General features: G+C 40.5%; 1 protein-coding gene across 1 annotated transcript in view; it reads right to left on the reverse strand.

Moving 5' to 3' along the window:
- Window positions 1-445: 445 nt before the first annotated feature.
- LOC118398349 (glutamate--cysteine ligase catalytic subunit-like) overlaps window positions 446-15,734 on the reverse strand; it is a 31,058-nt gene continuing 15,769 nt past the window's right edge. The window contains exons 3-16 of the mRNA XM_035793601.2: window positions 12,028-12,210; window positions 11,807-11,920; window positions 6,848-6,906; window positions 6,565-6,701; window positions 6,283-6,357; window positions 5,994-6,110; window positions 5,593-5,731; window positions 5,307-5,419; window positions 5,069-5,161; window positions 4,754-4,858; window positions 4,283-4,364; window positions 4,081-4,187; window positions 2,544-2,664; window positions 446-2,222 (exon numbers count right to left, since the gene is read on the reverse strand). Coding sequence (XP_035649494.1) covers window positions 2,041-2,222; window positions 2,544-2,664; window positions 4,081-4,187; window positions 4,283-4,364; window positions 4,754-4,858; window positions 5,069-5,161; window positions 5,307-5,419; window positions 5,593-5,731; window positions 5,994-6,110; window positions 6,283-6,357; window positions 6,565-6,701; window positions 6,848-6,906; window positions 11,807-11,920; window positions 12,028-12,210 — 1,627 coding nt within the window. The 3' untranslated portion in view covers window positions 446-2,040. The remainder of the gene's footprint in view (window positions 2,223-2,543; window positions 2,665-4,080; window positions 4,188-4,282; window positions 4,365-4,753; window positions 4,859-5,068; window positions 5,162-5,306; window positions 5,420-5,592; window positions 5,732-5,993; window positions 6,111-6,282; window positions 6,358-6,564; window positions 6,702-6,847; window positions 6,907-11,806; window positions 11,921-12,027; window positions 12,211-15,734) is intronic.

The following is a 15,734-nucleotide window of genomic DNA, read 5'->3' on the forward strand; positions in this document are numbered from 1 at the left end:
AAGCACAAGCATTTCGCTACACTCGCATTAACATCTGCTAACCATGTTTGTGAGATAAAATTGTATATATTGGACCAGCTAATCTGGCAATTGCCAGATTGCCAATCCACCCCTGTGTGATAGGATGGAGACTTGCTTAACTAGACTAAAAGTTGCCACTTTTATACTATTCAAGCGTAGGCCTATATTTGTAGGGCGTGGAACATAATTCTTTATATCTGCACTGATTTTTTAAATGTTTATGGGCAGATTTGATCCATCTTTAATATGTAACGTATAAAATATGTTTACATTGTTAAGATTGGTTCCTTTGGAGCGTTATGCCATTCAACAGTAATGTACATTTGGTATGCCACTAGCACCCTCTAGTGAATTAAAAGGTCTCACTCCACAATGAGCATATTATCGAGGAAACAGAACCAAGTAACCAAGATAAATACTGTACTTAGTGCTGTACACAGATTTATTCAATGAGACATTCCAACCAAATGCTAACATTCACTTCAATGTCATACTACTTTCTTAATGTTCTACTGTCATGTCAGCACAGCAAATCACACTTTTCAGTTGACATTTCTCACAAAAACAAAAATGATTTCAGACAAATGCAGATATACCACATTTGGAAACATAAGAACCCTTAATGTTTGTAGAGCAGATGGAAGTATAGTTTACACTTAAATATTAAAGTGAACTTGTGTTCATTAGATTTACCATGAACAGAAGAAAAATATTTACATATCCAATTACACATCAGATTGCATTTTGTTATGGTTTATCTGTAACAGTATATACAACTTCAATACACCGGCTTCACCTTCGCAATGCACACATGCAATTCTATGTTCTCCATTAAAACTCAATTACACTGAAAAAAATATAAATGCAACATGCAACAATTTCACTGAGTTACAGTTCACAAGGAATCAGTCAATTTAAATAAATTCATTAGGCCCTAATACATGGATTTCACAACTGGGAATATAGATATGCATATTTTGGTCACAGATAAATAATGTAAATAAAAGTAGGGGCGTGGATCTGAACATCAGTCACTATCTGGTGTGACCACCATATGCATCATTCAGTGCAACATCTCCTTCGCATATATTTGATCAGGCTATGATTATGGCATGTTGTCCCACTCCTCTGAGGTGGTGGCGGATGAATGGCACGAGAATGGGCCTCGGGATCTCGTCATGGTATCTCTGTGCATTCAAATTGCCAACGATAAAATGTAATTGTGTTTGTTGTCCGTAGCTTATACCTGCACATACCATAACCCCACCGCCACCATGGGGCACTCTGTTCACAATGTGAACATCAGAAAACCGCTCACACAAATGATGCCATGTACACAGTCTGCACGGTACAGTTGAAAACGGGATTCATCCGTGAAGAGCACACTTCTCCAGCGTGCCAGTGGCTATTGAAGGTGAGCATTTGCCTAGTGAAATTGATTACGACACCGAACTGCAGTCAGGTCAAGACCCTGGTGAGGATGACGAACGAGCACGCAGATTAGTTTCCCTGAGACGGTTACAGATTTTTTTTTTGCAGAAATTCATCAGTTGTGCAAACCCACATTTTCATCAGCTGTCTGGGGGGTTGGTCTCAGACAAAGAAGCCGGATGCAGAGGTCCTGGGCTGGCGTTGTTACAAGTGGTCTACAGCGGAGGCCGGTTGGACTTACTGCCAAATACTGCCAAACGACATGACTTATGGTAGAGAAATTATACATTAAATTCTCTGGCAACAGCTCTGATGGACACTCCCTCAACTTGACTGCACAAAGGAGAAATGCCCACTAACATGGATGTAAACAAATTTGTGCACAAAAGTTGAGATTAATACATTTTGGGGATTTTTTATTTCAGCTCATGAAACCTGGGACCAACACTTTACATGTTGCGTTTATATTTTTGTTTAGTGTAGTTTGGACCACTTCTTTGTTCAGCCAGATATTTAGGCTCTCTTTTCACGTACATCATTGATGATGGACAACACATTAATTCATTGATTACAGCTGTGACAATTGGTTTATTTTCCCCGATTGACTGGGTCTCCAAAAAGTTCTGGGCATCGCTCCTCTCCTTTTGAGATACTGTCACACTTGCGGAGTAAGTCGTAGTTTATTTTGTCAGTTATTACGCTGTCTTGCTTGTATTGAGTGTGCTTGTCGACAAACTCCCTCATCCACTTTGCTATGGTCATCAGTTCACCTACATCAGCAACAAGGAGAAAGAGAGAAATATCATGATTTTGGGCGGGATTTGATAATTAAGATGTTACACTAACATATATACCAAAACCAAACAAGTTAATGTTTGGCATTTATAATCCTATACATTTTCATGTGGCTTCAGTTCAGATTCAACACTAATGCACAAAGAGCTACCAAACCTTTTTGACAGTGTCAGGGAGCAAAATGTGCCTTCCACTATTAGAATGCTGCGTGCTTTTACGAAATCCTATGGGCCACAAAAACATGTTACCCAACCCAGTGTCAAATTGTCATTGTCCATTTGCTAAATATACTGTACCTGAGGCGCGTCTCTTGATGAGCTTCAGGTAGTTCAGGATGGTGCATCTTGTATCGACGTCCACCTCCATGTTTTCCAGGTAGCAGTTAAGGATTGGTATCAGCCCTTGAAAAACTCCTTCCTAAATGATAAGAAACAACAACTGTTATAGTTGAAACTCAAGAGTGCAGACATCGTGTTATCCTACGAAGCAAGCTAGATCTACTCCGGCTTTTAGAAATCTAGCCAGCTTCATCCATACTACGAAGGTGGATATTGTTGTCCGCCCAGAGTCGCCATGTCCATGGTTTGCCCGCGAAAAATTGGCTACTTTGAAAACAATGTCACAGGGTGAAAACGTATTGGTCGGAGGTTGCAGGATTTTGGGCCACTTCTAAATTGCACCGCAGCTGCCATGGAATTTTTCTTTAATTATTATTATTTTATTTCACTGTGACCTGCTACAGCTGACTATCAGGCAGTGAGTGGTGAGGAGGGAGGCAGTCATGACAGGTGATTTGAAAACAAACAATTTAATTAGCACTAGCTAGATACTTCTCCCACTATAATTCTTGTTTGCCTCGTTCGTTGTATCCTGACCACCCCCCAGTCCTACTAATCACTAGCCTACTAGAGGCAACACAGCAAGGGAGAGAAACTAAGAAATAGTCATCCAACAGTTTCAGAGTGAAAATCGAAGAATGTGCTTTCTCACTTGGTATTTTGCCCAGGGCTTTAAATTAAGGTTGTCCAGTCCTCCCGGGGACACAAAAAACAAGTCTGGGATGGTTTAAAACAGATTCTGGGACAGTTCTGGGACAACTACCGTACATCAAATATTTAAAAAGCAATAATGCTAATGCAACAGATCAGAACATTTATCTTAAAATGTTTATAAAATATTATTTCTTCACATTATAAGTGCAGCAATGCGCATATGGCAGTAGGTTACGGGAGAAGGTTCCAAAATGCAATTAGCGGGAACACACTGTTCTAAAACACGCATGGCACATGCAAGTGTTTTCATGTGACAGAGATTAAAATATGCTATAAATTTAGAAAGCGGAGATCTAAAGATGCAACTCATCACTCCAGAGAACGCGTTTCCACTGCTCCAGAGTCCAATGGCGGCAAACTTTACACCACTTCGCGGCTGAGCCATTGGTGCTCTTAGATGTTTCCACTTCACAATAACAGCACTTACAGTTGACTGGGGCAGCTCTAGTAGGGCAGAAATGTGACAAACTGACTTGTTGGAAATGTGGCATCCTATGAAATGTGGCATCCTATTTAATTAGTCTTCAACTCGTGGCTCAGACACTTCATTCCAGATAAATGGAGTTATCCCAGAGTTAGCCTGTTCGAAGCAGGTTAGTTCTGAAGGATTTGTTGCCATAGAAATTTATCTGGCTAAAAGGTTAGCCACTTTCGTGGTATCGGTTATCCACATTTGAACTCAAGAGTTGACTAAAGTTACCTTACGAACTCCTCAAACCTGATTTGCAGTAAAGGGCTCAGGAGAAAGATATATTAAATTAGAAATATTATTAATAAGCACCTTTCCATTGATGATTGTGTCAATGCTCATCAGTATGTACTCATTGTCACCCTCACTGTCCAAGCCGTTCTGGGCCGCTGAGGAGCTATCGAGGACAGGGTTACAGCCTATGACACAAGAGAAGAGGAAGCATTAAACTGTTAAGGCATTGACAAAACGCGCCCCGACCAGGTTTCAAAACACTGGACTTGTATCATCTCACCTTTATAGATGTCCTTCCGGAAGTAAAACATGCCTTCTTGGACTGCATTTCTTTCCTGGGCCACTTTCATGTTTTCGTCAACCTGTTCAAAGACAAGACAAAGCACACTAAAACAAATGGTGTTATATCACAGACCTATACAGTGCATTCGGAAAGTATTCAGACCCATTACATTTTTCCACATTTTGTTAGGTTACATACAGCCTTATTCTAAAATTGATTAAATAGTTTTCCTCATCAATTTACACACAATACCCCATTATGACAAAGCAAAAACAGGTTTAGAAATGTTAGCAAAGGTATTAAAAATTAAAAAACAGAAATACCTTATTTACGTAAGTATTCAGACCCATTGCTATGAGACTTGAAAGTGAATGTACTGGGAACTCCACAAAAACAACCAGTCTAACTTAATTGAATTTCATAAAATTCAGCGAATGAAAAGTGTAACAAGAACAACCACATTCTCACCTTTGACAAGGGGATGAGAAAGTCTAGTTTATAGGACAGGATAACCCTGGTGAGCAGGACGATGAAAACAACGTAAGCAGAGTTTTCAAAATCGGTAAGTTGCACCTGAAATAAAAGAAAATGTCCACTAAATATTTCTACACTAACATTGTACAAAAATAAGTTAAGACACAGTACATGTAAATCCTGTTGCAAGTATTGTTTGTTCACGTAACACTATTTAGCAGACATGCATAAATTGCCAATGAGCGCATTTCAGGTAAATATCCAAATTATATTCAATCTTTTGTGTCAGAGTTGTAAGGCTTATGCTACCTCCATGGGGCGGAACTCAACTCGCCATCCGATGTCAGAGTTTGGAGGAGGAGGTTTGAACCTCATTGTCTGCCAGTTGGTTGACTGCAGATTCTACAAGAGAGACGTGACATGGAAAATATATTTAGATTATATAAACAAAAAAAATCCTCCTTTTAAAATCGGTCACAAGCATTGGTCTGGTTTTCAGCAGTAATGCAGCCACAGTAAGTCAGTATAGGGTGGGTATCATTTTAACCTCAAAGTGATCCGACTCGTTTTCATCATCCAGGTGAATTTTCTCCTCAAAGAGTGACAGCGGATCCCGGATGAAAAGATGGGCTATGTGTTGGGCCAGCAGTTTGTCGATCCCTACAAAACACAGATTCTGATCACTTCTCTATAGAACATTTTATGATTAAAACAAATCAAAATTTTAAAAATGTAAACATTGTCATACAGGCAGTTTCAATGCTTAAACAATACATCACTTTTTGTATGATTATTTTACTACTCATTTTAACATGTTCTGTTACAGTGTTTACCTGCATCCAGCAACTGTTTGTTGATCTCCTCGTCTATTGTCAGATCTATGTCATTGTACTTATCGCCACAACTGGAGAGGTAGCTGTCGATTGAATCATATCTTGATTTCAAGATTCGAAATTTGTTGCTTTTCAAAGGCTGCAAAGACAACGTTTTCATAGACATTAAAAGACCATGAATATGAAAAGTAGGAAAATTCTGACAATTCAACAGACAAATAACTGAAAACCTGCTCTAACTAACATTACATTTGAACACCAGGAAGTCAGAGAAATTCATAATGCCTATCTGAGCCGGACACTCAACCCTCTGAAGTAACTAGCGACAAGCGAGTGGGCCTTATTTGGCAAGGTCATGTTTCTTTAATTAGGGGCCAGTTTTTCATGATTCATCTGCTCACCTCCAGTCCTCTCTCTTCCCCGGTCCTGTCATCCACCGAGGCAGAAATAACTCCCCAGCGACAATCAATGTCTGACACATAGCCTCTGTAAAACGGCGAAGCAGCACTGAGGGCCATCTGTAAACGATCAACAATTAGCTTTCCAGTTTCCACCACACAAAAAGCACTCGAAACAACCAAAGCATTATTGAATACTGTAATGATTCAAACAAAGCCATTTACAACACCTTTGATTAAAGAAATTACTACTTGATGCAATTTTTCTGTACATTTTCTAAGCATATCTTACCACTATGGGGCAGAATGTTGCTAGTTGGTCATAAAGGTACCTCGCCTCTTCAATGCTGCAAGCTTGGAATGTCACCTGGAAAAACATAAAAAGGTTCAAGTTAAGGACTAAGGACTAATCAACAGGCTTATATAAACATGCACACAACCTGTAAAAAATATTCTCTAGTCTAGTATATGAACAAGTAATTTATGATGTGTGACTGAAAAAGGGAACATGCATCCAAAGAAACAAATAACAACAGTATACAACGTTACTATTAGTATAATGTGTAGCATATACCTGAAGACAGCAATTGCCCATTCCGAAGCCCATGGCATCCATGTAGATGTGATCAGGGAGTGCTGCTCTGGCGGCCTCCCCATCATCCTCCGGAAACTTCTCCACAAATGGAGATGGAGTGCACTTGTCTTTAAAGACTAACAAGGAGAAAGAAGCACAGTGAAAAATAGATACCAATAAGTATGTATCCTAAATTTGACCAGTGAAAATGACTAAATGTATTTGACTGAGTGGTGTAATTGTTAAGTGCAAATGGTGAAGACCGATTTTTATTTACACTTACTGGGTACGTTGATCACTACCTTCTCTCCTCTTCTGTGACGAATGTTTCTGGTCAGGGTGCTGAAAAAAACATTCACAAATTTCTGTATTCAAGGGAATTAAAAAAAAAAGAGCTCAAACTTGACATATCATAGCAGTGAGACAACATACTGCAAATATACAATATATACAAAAGTATGTGGACACCGCTTCAAATTAGTGGATTTCGCTATTTCAGCCACACCTGCTGACAGGTGTATACAATCGAGCACAAAGCCATGCAATCTCCATAGACAAATATTGACAGTAGAACAGCCTTTCTGAAGAGCTCAGTGACTTTCAACACGGCACCGTCATAGGATGCCACCTTTCCAACAAGTCAGTTCGTCAGATTTCTGCCCTGCTGGAGCTGCCCTGGTCAAGTGTAAGTGCTGTTATTGTGAAGTGGAAACATCTAGGAGCAACAACATCTCAGCCAGACATCAGTAATGATCTTGTGGCTGAATAAAAGAAAAGTCCCCGCAGCAATGTTCCAACTAGTTGGCGACAAATTAATCTGAATGGCCGATTAATTAGGGCCGATTTCAAGTTTTCATAACAATCGGAAAGCGGTATTTTGGGCGCCGATTTTGCAGATTTAAATGTATTTTTAGACCTTTAACTAGGCAAGTCAGTTAAGAACACATTCTTAATTTCAATGACGGCCTAGGAACGGTGGGCTAACTACCCTATTCAGGGGCAGAACGACAGATTTTCACCTTGTCGGCTCAGGGGATCCAATCTTGAAACCTTACAGCTAACTTGTCCAACGCTTTAACCACCTGCCTCTCATTGCACTCCACAAGGAGCCTGCCTGTTACGCGAATGCAGTAGAAGCCAAGGTAAGTTGCTAGCTAGCATTAAACTTATCTTGTAAAAAAACAACCAATCAATAATAAATCACTAGTTATAACTACACATGGTTGATGATATTACTTGTTTATCTAGCATGTCCTGCGTTGCATATAACCGATGCAACGCTGGGGAATGATTTAACAAAAGCGCATTTGCGAAAAAAGCACAATCGTTGGACGACTGGACCTAACCATAAACACCAATGCCTTTCTTAAAATCAATACACAGAAGTATATATTTTTAAACCTGCATATTTAGCTAAAGGAAATCCAGGTTAGCAGGCAATATTAACCAGGTGAATTTGTTTAATTTCTCTTGCGTTCATTGCACGCAGAGTCAGGGTATATGCAACCGTTTGGGCAGCCTGGCTCATTGCGAACTAATTTGCCAGAATTTTACATAATATTGAAGATTGTGAAATGTAACAAGAATATTTAGACTTAGGGATGCCACCGTTTAGATAAAATACCGACTGGTTCCGTATTTCACTGAAATAAACATTTTGTTTTTGAAATTATAGTTTCTGGATTCGACCATATTAATGACCAAAGGCTCGTATTTCTGTGTGTTATGTTATAACTAAGTCTGATTTGATAGAGCAGTCTGACTGAGCGATGGTAGGCAGCAGCAGGCTCGTAAGCATTCATTCAAACAGCACTTTCATGCGTTTTGCCAGCAGCTCTTGGCAAGCACAGCGCTGTTTATGACTTCAAGCCTATCAGCCTAATGGCTGGTGTAACCGATGTGAAATGGTTAGCTGGGTGTGCGCTAATAGCGTTTCAAACGTCACTCGCTCTGAGAGAAATAGTCCTATAAATACTATATTAACTACAACCTAAAACTTACCTTGGAATATTGAAGTCTCATGTTAAAAGGAACCACCAACTTTCATATGTTCTCATGTTCTGAGCAAGGAACTTAAACGTTAGCTTTCTTACATGGCACATATTGCACTTTTACTTTCTTCTCCAACACTGTTTTTGCATTATTTAAACCAAATTGAACACGTTTCATTATTTATTTGAGGCTAAATGGATTTTTATTGATGTATTATATTAAGTTAAAATAAGTGTTCATTCCGTATTGTTGTAATTGTCATTATTACACTTTTTTAAAGTAAAAAATTGGCAGATTAATCGGTATCGGCTTTTTTGGTCCTCCAATAACCGGTATCAGCGTTGAAAAATCATAAAATCGGTCGATCTATGGTTCCAACATCTACTGGAAAGCCTTCCCAGAAGAGTGGAGGTTGTTGTGGCAGCAAAGGGGGGGACAAACTCCATATTAATGCCCATGATTTTGGACAGATGTTCGACGAGCAGGTGTCCACATACTTTTGGTCATGTAGTGTATACGTGGAACAAAGGTAGCACAGTGTCTTATACTCAGCTGGCCCCTCCCCAGATAGTGTTAAACGCTCTACAACAAAGCTTTGTGTCCAACATGCTCTGCCCTTAACCTTGTTCTGAACACCTGCAAAACAAAAAGGTCATGTGGTTTGGTAAGAAGAATGCCCCTCTCCCCACCAGTGTGCTTACTACCTCTGAGGGTTTAGAGCTTGAGGTAGTCACCTCATATCTGTACTTGGGAGTATGGCTAGATGGTACATTGTCCTTTGCTCAGCAAACATCAAAGCTGCAGGCTAAAGTTAAATCTTGACTTGGTTTCCTCTATTGTAGTCGTTCCTCTTTCAACCCAGCTGCCAAACTAACGCTGATTCAGATGACCATCCTACCCATGCTAGACTACGGAGACGTAATTTATAGATTGGCAGGTAAGGGCGCTCTCGAGCGGCAAGATGTTCTTTACAGTTGGGAATCAGACTTTCCACCAATGCTCCTTATAGGACACATCACTGCACTCTATACTCCTCTGTAAACTGGTCATCTCTGTATACATGTCTCAAGACCCACTGGTTGATGCCTATTATGCCCTCCCCCTTATCTGAGATACCTACTGCAGCCCGCATCCTCCACACCTGATCTGCCAGTCACATTCCGCTAAGGATCCCCAAAGCGCAAACATTCCTGGGTCGCTCCTCTTTTCTGTTCGCTTCAACAAACTGGACTGTTCTCTCTCCATCTCTTCATTCAAAGACTCAATCTTACTGACAGTTGTGCCTGCTTCACGTGATGCATAGTTGTCTCTGCCTTCTTGCCCTTTGTGTCGTTGTCTGTGCCCAATAATGTTTGTACCATGTTGTGTCGCTGCCATGCTGTTTTCTTAGGTCTCTCTTTGTTGTGTTGTCGTGATGAGTTTTGCCCTGTTTATATATATATATATATATATATATAAAAATAAATACAAATATATATATAAAAATAATACCAAAAAAAGGGCAAATATATATATATATATATTTTTTTTTAAACAGTGCCCATCCCCGCAGGAGGCCTTTTGGTAGGCCGTCATTGTAAATAAGGATTTGTTCTTAACCGACTTGCCTAGTTAAAGGTTAAATAATACACACAGATTTGAAGTCGGAAGTTTACATACACCTAAGCCAAATACATTTAAACTCAGTTTCCCAATTCCTGACATTTAATCCAAGTTCCCTGTCTTAGGTGAGTTAGGATCACCACCTAATTTTAAGAATGTGAAATGTCAGAATAATAGAGAGAATTATTTATTTCAGCTTTTGTTCATCACATTCCCAGTGGATAGGACGTTTACACACACTCAATTAGTATTTTGTAGCATTGCCTTCAAATTGTTTAACTTGGGTCAAACATTTTGGGTAGCCTTCCACAAGCTTCCCACAAGTTGGATGAATTTTTCCCCATTCCTCCTGACAGAGCTGGTGTAACGGATTCAGGTTTGTCAGACTCCTTGCTCTCACATGCTTTTTCAATTCTGCCCACAAATGTTCTTTTGAATGGAGGTCAGGGCTTTGTGATGACCACTTCAATACCTTGACTTTGTTGTCCTTAAGCCATTTTGCCACAACTTTGAAAGTATGCATGGGGTCATTGTCCATTTGGAAGACCCATTTGCGACCAAGCTTTAACTTCCTGACTGATGTCTTGAGATGTTACTTCAATATATCCACAATTCCCCCCATGATGCCGTCTATTTTGTGAAGTGCACCAGTCCCTCCAGCAAAGCACCCCCACAAGCTGCCACCCTCGTGCTTCATGGTTGGGATGGTGTTCTTCGACTTGCAAGCCTCCCCCAAGCCTCTACCCTCCAAACATGATGGCATTATGGCCAAACAGTTCTATTTTTGTTACATCAGACCATAGTACATTTCTCCAAAAAGTACGATCTTTGTCCCCATGTGCAGTTGCATACCGTAGTCTGGCTTTTTTATGGTGGTTTTGGAGCAGTGGCTTCTTCCTTGCTGAGTGGCCTTTCAGGTTATGTCGATATACGACTCGTTTTAATGTGGATATTGATACTTTTGTACCCGTTTCCTCCAAAATGTTCACAAGGTCCTTTGCTGTTGTTCTGGGGTTGATTTTCACTTTTCGCAGTAAAGTACATTCCTCTCTCAAAGACAGAACGAGTCACCTTCCTGAGCGGTATGACGGCTGCACGGACCCATGGTGTTAATACTTGCGTACTATTATTTGTACAGATGAAAGTGGTACCGTCAGGCGTTTGGAAATTTCTCCCAAGGATGAACCAGACTTGTGGAGGTCTACAATGTTTTTTTCTGAGGTCTTGGCTGATTTCTTTGGATTTTCCCATGATGTCAAGCAAAGAGACACTGAGTTTGAAGGTAGGCCTTGAAATACATCCACAGGTACACCTCCAATTGACTCAAATTATGTCAATTAGCCTATCAGAAGCTTCTAAAGCCATAACATCATTTTCTGGAATTTTCCAAGCTGTTTAAAGGCACAGTCAACATAGTGTATGTAAACGTCTGACCCACTGGAATTGTGATACAATGAATTATAAGTGAAATAATTGCATGCATGACACAAGAAAAAATTACTTGTGTCATGCACAAAGTTGATGTCCTAACAGATGCCATAAACTATAGTTTGTTAACAAGAAATTTGTGGAGTGGTTTAAAAACAAGTTTTAATGACGCCAATCTAAGTGTATGTAAACTGACATACATATATACATTCAAGCCGACCTGAATCTTGGGTGTCCGTTTATGGCTTCATCTGGGAAGAACAGTGATTTGGACACTCCTTTTTCAACAGGTGTTGGGTTGTACTCTGGCTGGGTGAAGCCTGGACAACCTAACCTAAAACCATTGTTACAAGAATAACAATAATGTTAAGGTACTATAAATGAAATAAACAAAGTTTCAAATGGTTGGTTGAGTGAGTGACAAAATAGGTACTAAACTACCTTGGGAATGATGTGATGGTGGCAAGGGTTTCATTCTTATTCAGCACAGAGGAGGCCTCCCGCCTCCTCTTTCCCATGTTGTCCTCCACTGTGTTGAACTCTGACATCGTCCCACCGTATGGCTGCCCCGGAGTCCCTTCGATCATGTAGCTGCCATACTCTGGCCTCCAAAGTGTAGGATGGCTACAAATAAAAACAAAGCATTAAAAAAATAAAAAAGTAAAAGCCAAATTCTGTATTTAGAAGCCAAATTAATAATGTAAACAATGTCCTTGATCAGATAGTCCATTGTGTTATGCTGATCTTTCACATTAAAGTAAACATGTTTTTTCTTTAAATCTAATGTCAGCAGGGGGGAAAATGCTGTGTTTGTGCTTCAGGGCACGTGCTCTTCAGTATGTGCGACAGAGGCAGTAATGAGGAATGCTACAGCTCTAGCTACAATTCCCCACTGACACTGGTATTTCCCCTGGGTTAAGTAGGCTTCACAGATTTAGGACATCATGGGCAGTTATCAAGCAGACCATTACTGTGGGGCTTGTACAAATACAAGTACATCAAATAGAGATAAAGGCTTTTTAACCTGCAGAAGGAATTTAACAGCCCACGGTGTAGCGGGCAGGGTGACTCAAGTGCTTTTGTAAGAGCATAGTTAAAAAAAAAACATTTTTTTTAAAGAAAGTAAAACTCATGCTAAAGTTGCATACATGTAAAGTAGCTTTTGCATGAGCGAGCCATAAGGGAAGCTCCTTCATTTATTTTTAAAGAGGCTAATGGAACACTGTCATATGCAGTGACAAAAGATGTCTTTAATACCTGCAATGTAAAAAATAAAAAGTTTAACAACCAAATGTCTATTTTTATGTAAATGACATGTTATAGAAGGAGCAAGACACTTTTTGTGATTTCACTTATTTGAGAAACCTCTAACCAGTGATTCACTTCCTCATCCTCAGTGCGCAGTACAAAGCTCTGAAAAAATATGAACAAACACTCCAGAAACACCCAAATACATCCTTTTAGAAACCTAAACGCCCTCAGTAGAGTGATGCAGGTCTTTAAATGTTGTACACATGAAATTGTCATTCCAAACGATATCCGCAACGTTATATTCAATTTTGTGCAACTCGAGCAGTTTTCCCCTATCCAGCTGTTCCATTTGAGTCGCAACAAAATGTAATATAGCGTTGCTGATAAAGTTCAGTATGACAGTACGGGGAAACAAAATATATATGAAAATACAGTTGAAGTCAGAAGTATACATACACCTTAGCCAAATACATTTAAAAGCAGTTTCACAATTCCTGACATTTAATCCAAGTAAACATGCCATGTCTTAGGTCTGTTAGGCTCACCACTTTATTTTAAGAATGTGAAATGTCAGAATAACAGAATAATAGAGATAATTATTTCAGCTTTTATTTATTTATTTTGTCCCATTCCTCCTGACAGAACTGGTGTAACTGTCTGGTTTGTAGGCCTCCTTGCTCGCACACTTTTTCGGTTCTGCCCACAAAATTTCTATGGGATTAAGGTCAGCGCTTTGTGATGGCCACTCCAATAGCTTGACTTTGTTGTCCTTAAGCCATTTTGCCACAACTTTGGAAGTATGCTTGGGGTCATTGTCCATTTGGAAGACCCATTTGCGACCAAGCTTAAACTCCCTGACTGAGGTCTTGAGATGTTGCTTCAATACATCCACATTTTGTTCCTTCCTCATGGTGCCATCTATTTGTGCAGTGCACCAGTCCCTCCTGCAGCAAAGCACCCTCGCAATATGATGCTGCCACCCCCGTGCTTCATGGTTGGGATGGTGTACTTCGTCTTGGAAGCTTCCCCATTTTCCCTCTAAACATAACGATGGTCATTACGGCCAAACAGTTCTATTTTTGTTTCATCAGATCATAGGACATTTCACGAAAAAGTACGATCTTCGTCCCCATTTGCAGTTGCAAACCGTAGTCTGGCTTTATGGCGGTTTTGGAGCAGTGGTTTCTTCCTTGCTGAGCGGCCTTTCAGGTTATGTTGATATAGGACTCTTTTTTACTGTGGCTCGAGATAAATTTGATTGGATCTTCACAAGTAGAAAAGTATTTGTCACATACACATGGTTAGCAGATGTTAATGCGAGTGTAGCGAAATGCTTGTGCTTCTAGTTCCGACAACGCAGTAATAACCAACGAGTGATCTAACCTAACAACTCCAAAACTACTACCTTACACACACACACACACACACACACACACGTGTAAAGGGATAAAGAATATGTACATAAAGATATATGAATGAGTGATGGTACAGAATGGCATAGGCAAGATGCAGTAGATGGTATCGAGTACATTATAGACATATGAGATGAGTAATGTAGGGTATGTAAACAAAATGGCATGGTTTAAAGTGGCTAGTGATACATGTATTACATAAAGATGCAGTAGATGATAGAGTACAGTATATACACATATAAGATTAGTAATGTAGGGTATGTAAACATATTAAGTAGCATTGTTTAAAGTGGCTAGTGATATATTTTACATCAATTTCCATCAATTCCCATTATTAAAGTCGCAGGAGTTGAGTCAGTGTGTTGGCAGCAGACACTCAATGTTAGTGGTGGCTGTTTAACAGTCTGATGGCCTTGAGATAGAAGCTGTTTTTCAGTCTCTCGGTCCCAGCTTTAATGCACCTGTACTGACCTCGCCTTCTGGATGATAGCAGGGTGAACAGGCAGTGGCTCTGGTGGTTGTTGTCCTTGATGATCTTTATGGCCTTCCTGTGACATTGGGTGGTGTAGGTGTCCTGGAGGGCATGTAGTTTGCCCCCGGTGATGCGTTGTGCAGACCTCACTACCCTGTGGATAGCTTTACAGTTGTGGGCGGAGCAGTTGCAGTACCAGGCGGTGATACAGCCAGACAGGATGTTCTCAATTGTGCATCTGTAGAAGTTTGTGAGTGCTTTTAGTGACAAGACGAATTTCTCCAGCCTCCCGAGGTTGAAGAGGCGCTGCTGCGCCTTCTTCACGACACTGTCTGTGTGGCTGGACCAATTCAGTTTGTCCGTGATGTGTACGCCGAGGAACTTAACTTACTACCCTCTCCACTACTGCCCATCGATGTGGATAGGGGGGGGGTTCTTCCTGAGAGTCCGCAGGTTTTGGTTGCGGGCTGTGTCAGTGGCACTGTATTGTCCTCAAAGCGGGCAAAAAAGTTATTTAGTCTGCCTGGGAGCAAGTGGTGCGCGATGTGCCCGTCTCCGGAGCCTGACCAGAAGACCGCTTCGTTTCCCTCTTTTACGACGTCGTTGTTTTTGGTCGCAGGCTGGGATCCATTCCGTTGTCCTGGGTGGAAGGCAGAACACAGGATCCGCTTCGGGAAAGTCATATTCCTGATCGTACTGATTGCGAGTTCACGTTGCTCTTATATTCAGTAGTTCTTTCCGACTGCATGTAATGAAACCTAAGATTAACTGGGGTACCAATGTAAGAAATAACAGGAAAAAATAAATAAAATACTGCTGGTTTTCCTAGGAACGCGAAGCGAGGCGGCCATTTCTGTATGCGCCGGAAGTATGTGATGCTGGAGGAAACAAGGTCCTTTACCGTTGTTCTGGGATTGATTTTCACTTCTCGCACCACAGTACGTTTATCTCTAGGAGAAAGAACGAGTCTCTTTCCTGAGCGGTATGACTGCTGTATGGTCCCATGGTGTTTA

The sequence above is a fragment of the Oncorhynchus keta genome, chromosome 2 (assembly GCF_023373465.1).
Source record: "Oncorhynchus keta strain PuntledgeMale-10-30-2019 chromosome 2, Oket_V2, whole genome shotgun sequence".
Lineage (NCBI taxonomy): Eukaryota > Metazoa > Chordata > Actinopteri > Salmoniformes > Salmonidae > Oncorhynchus > Oncorhynchus keta.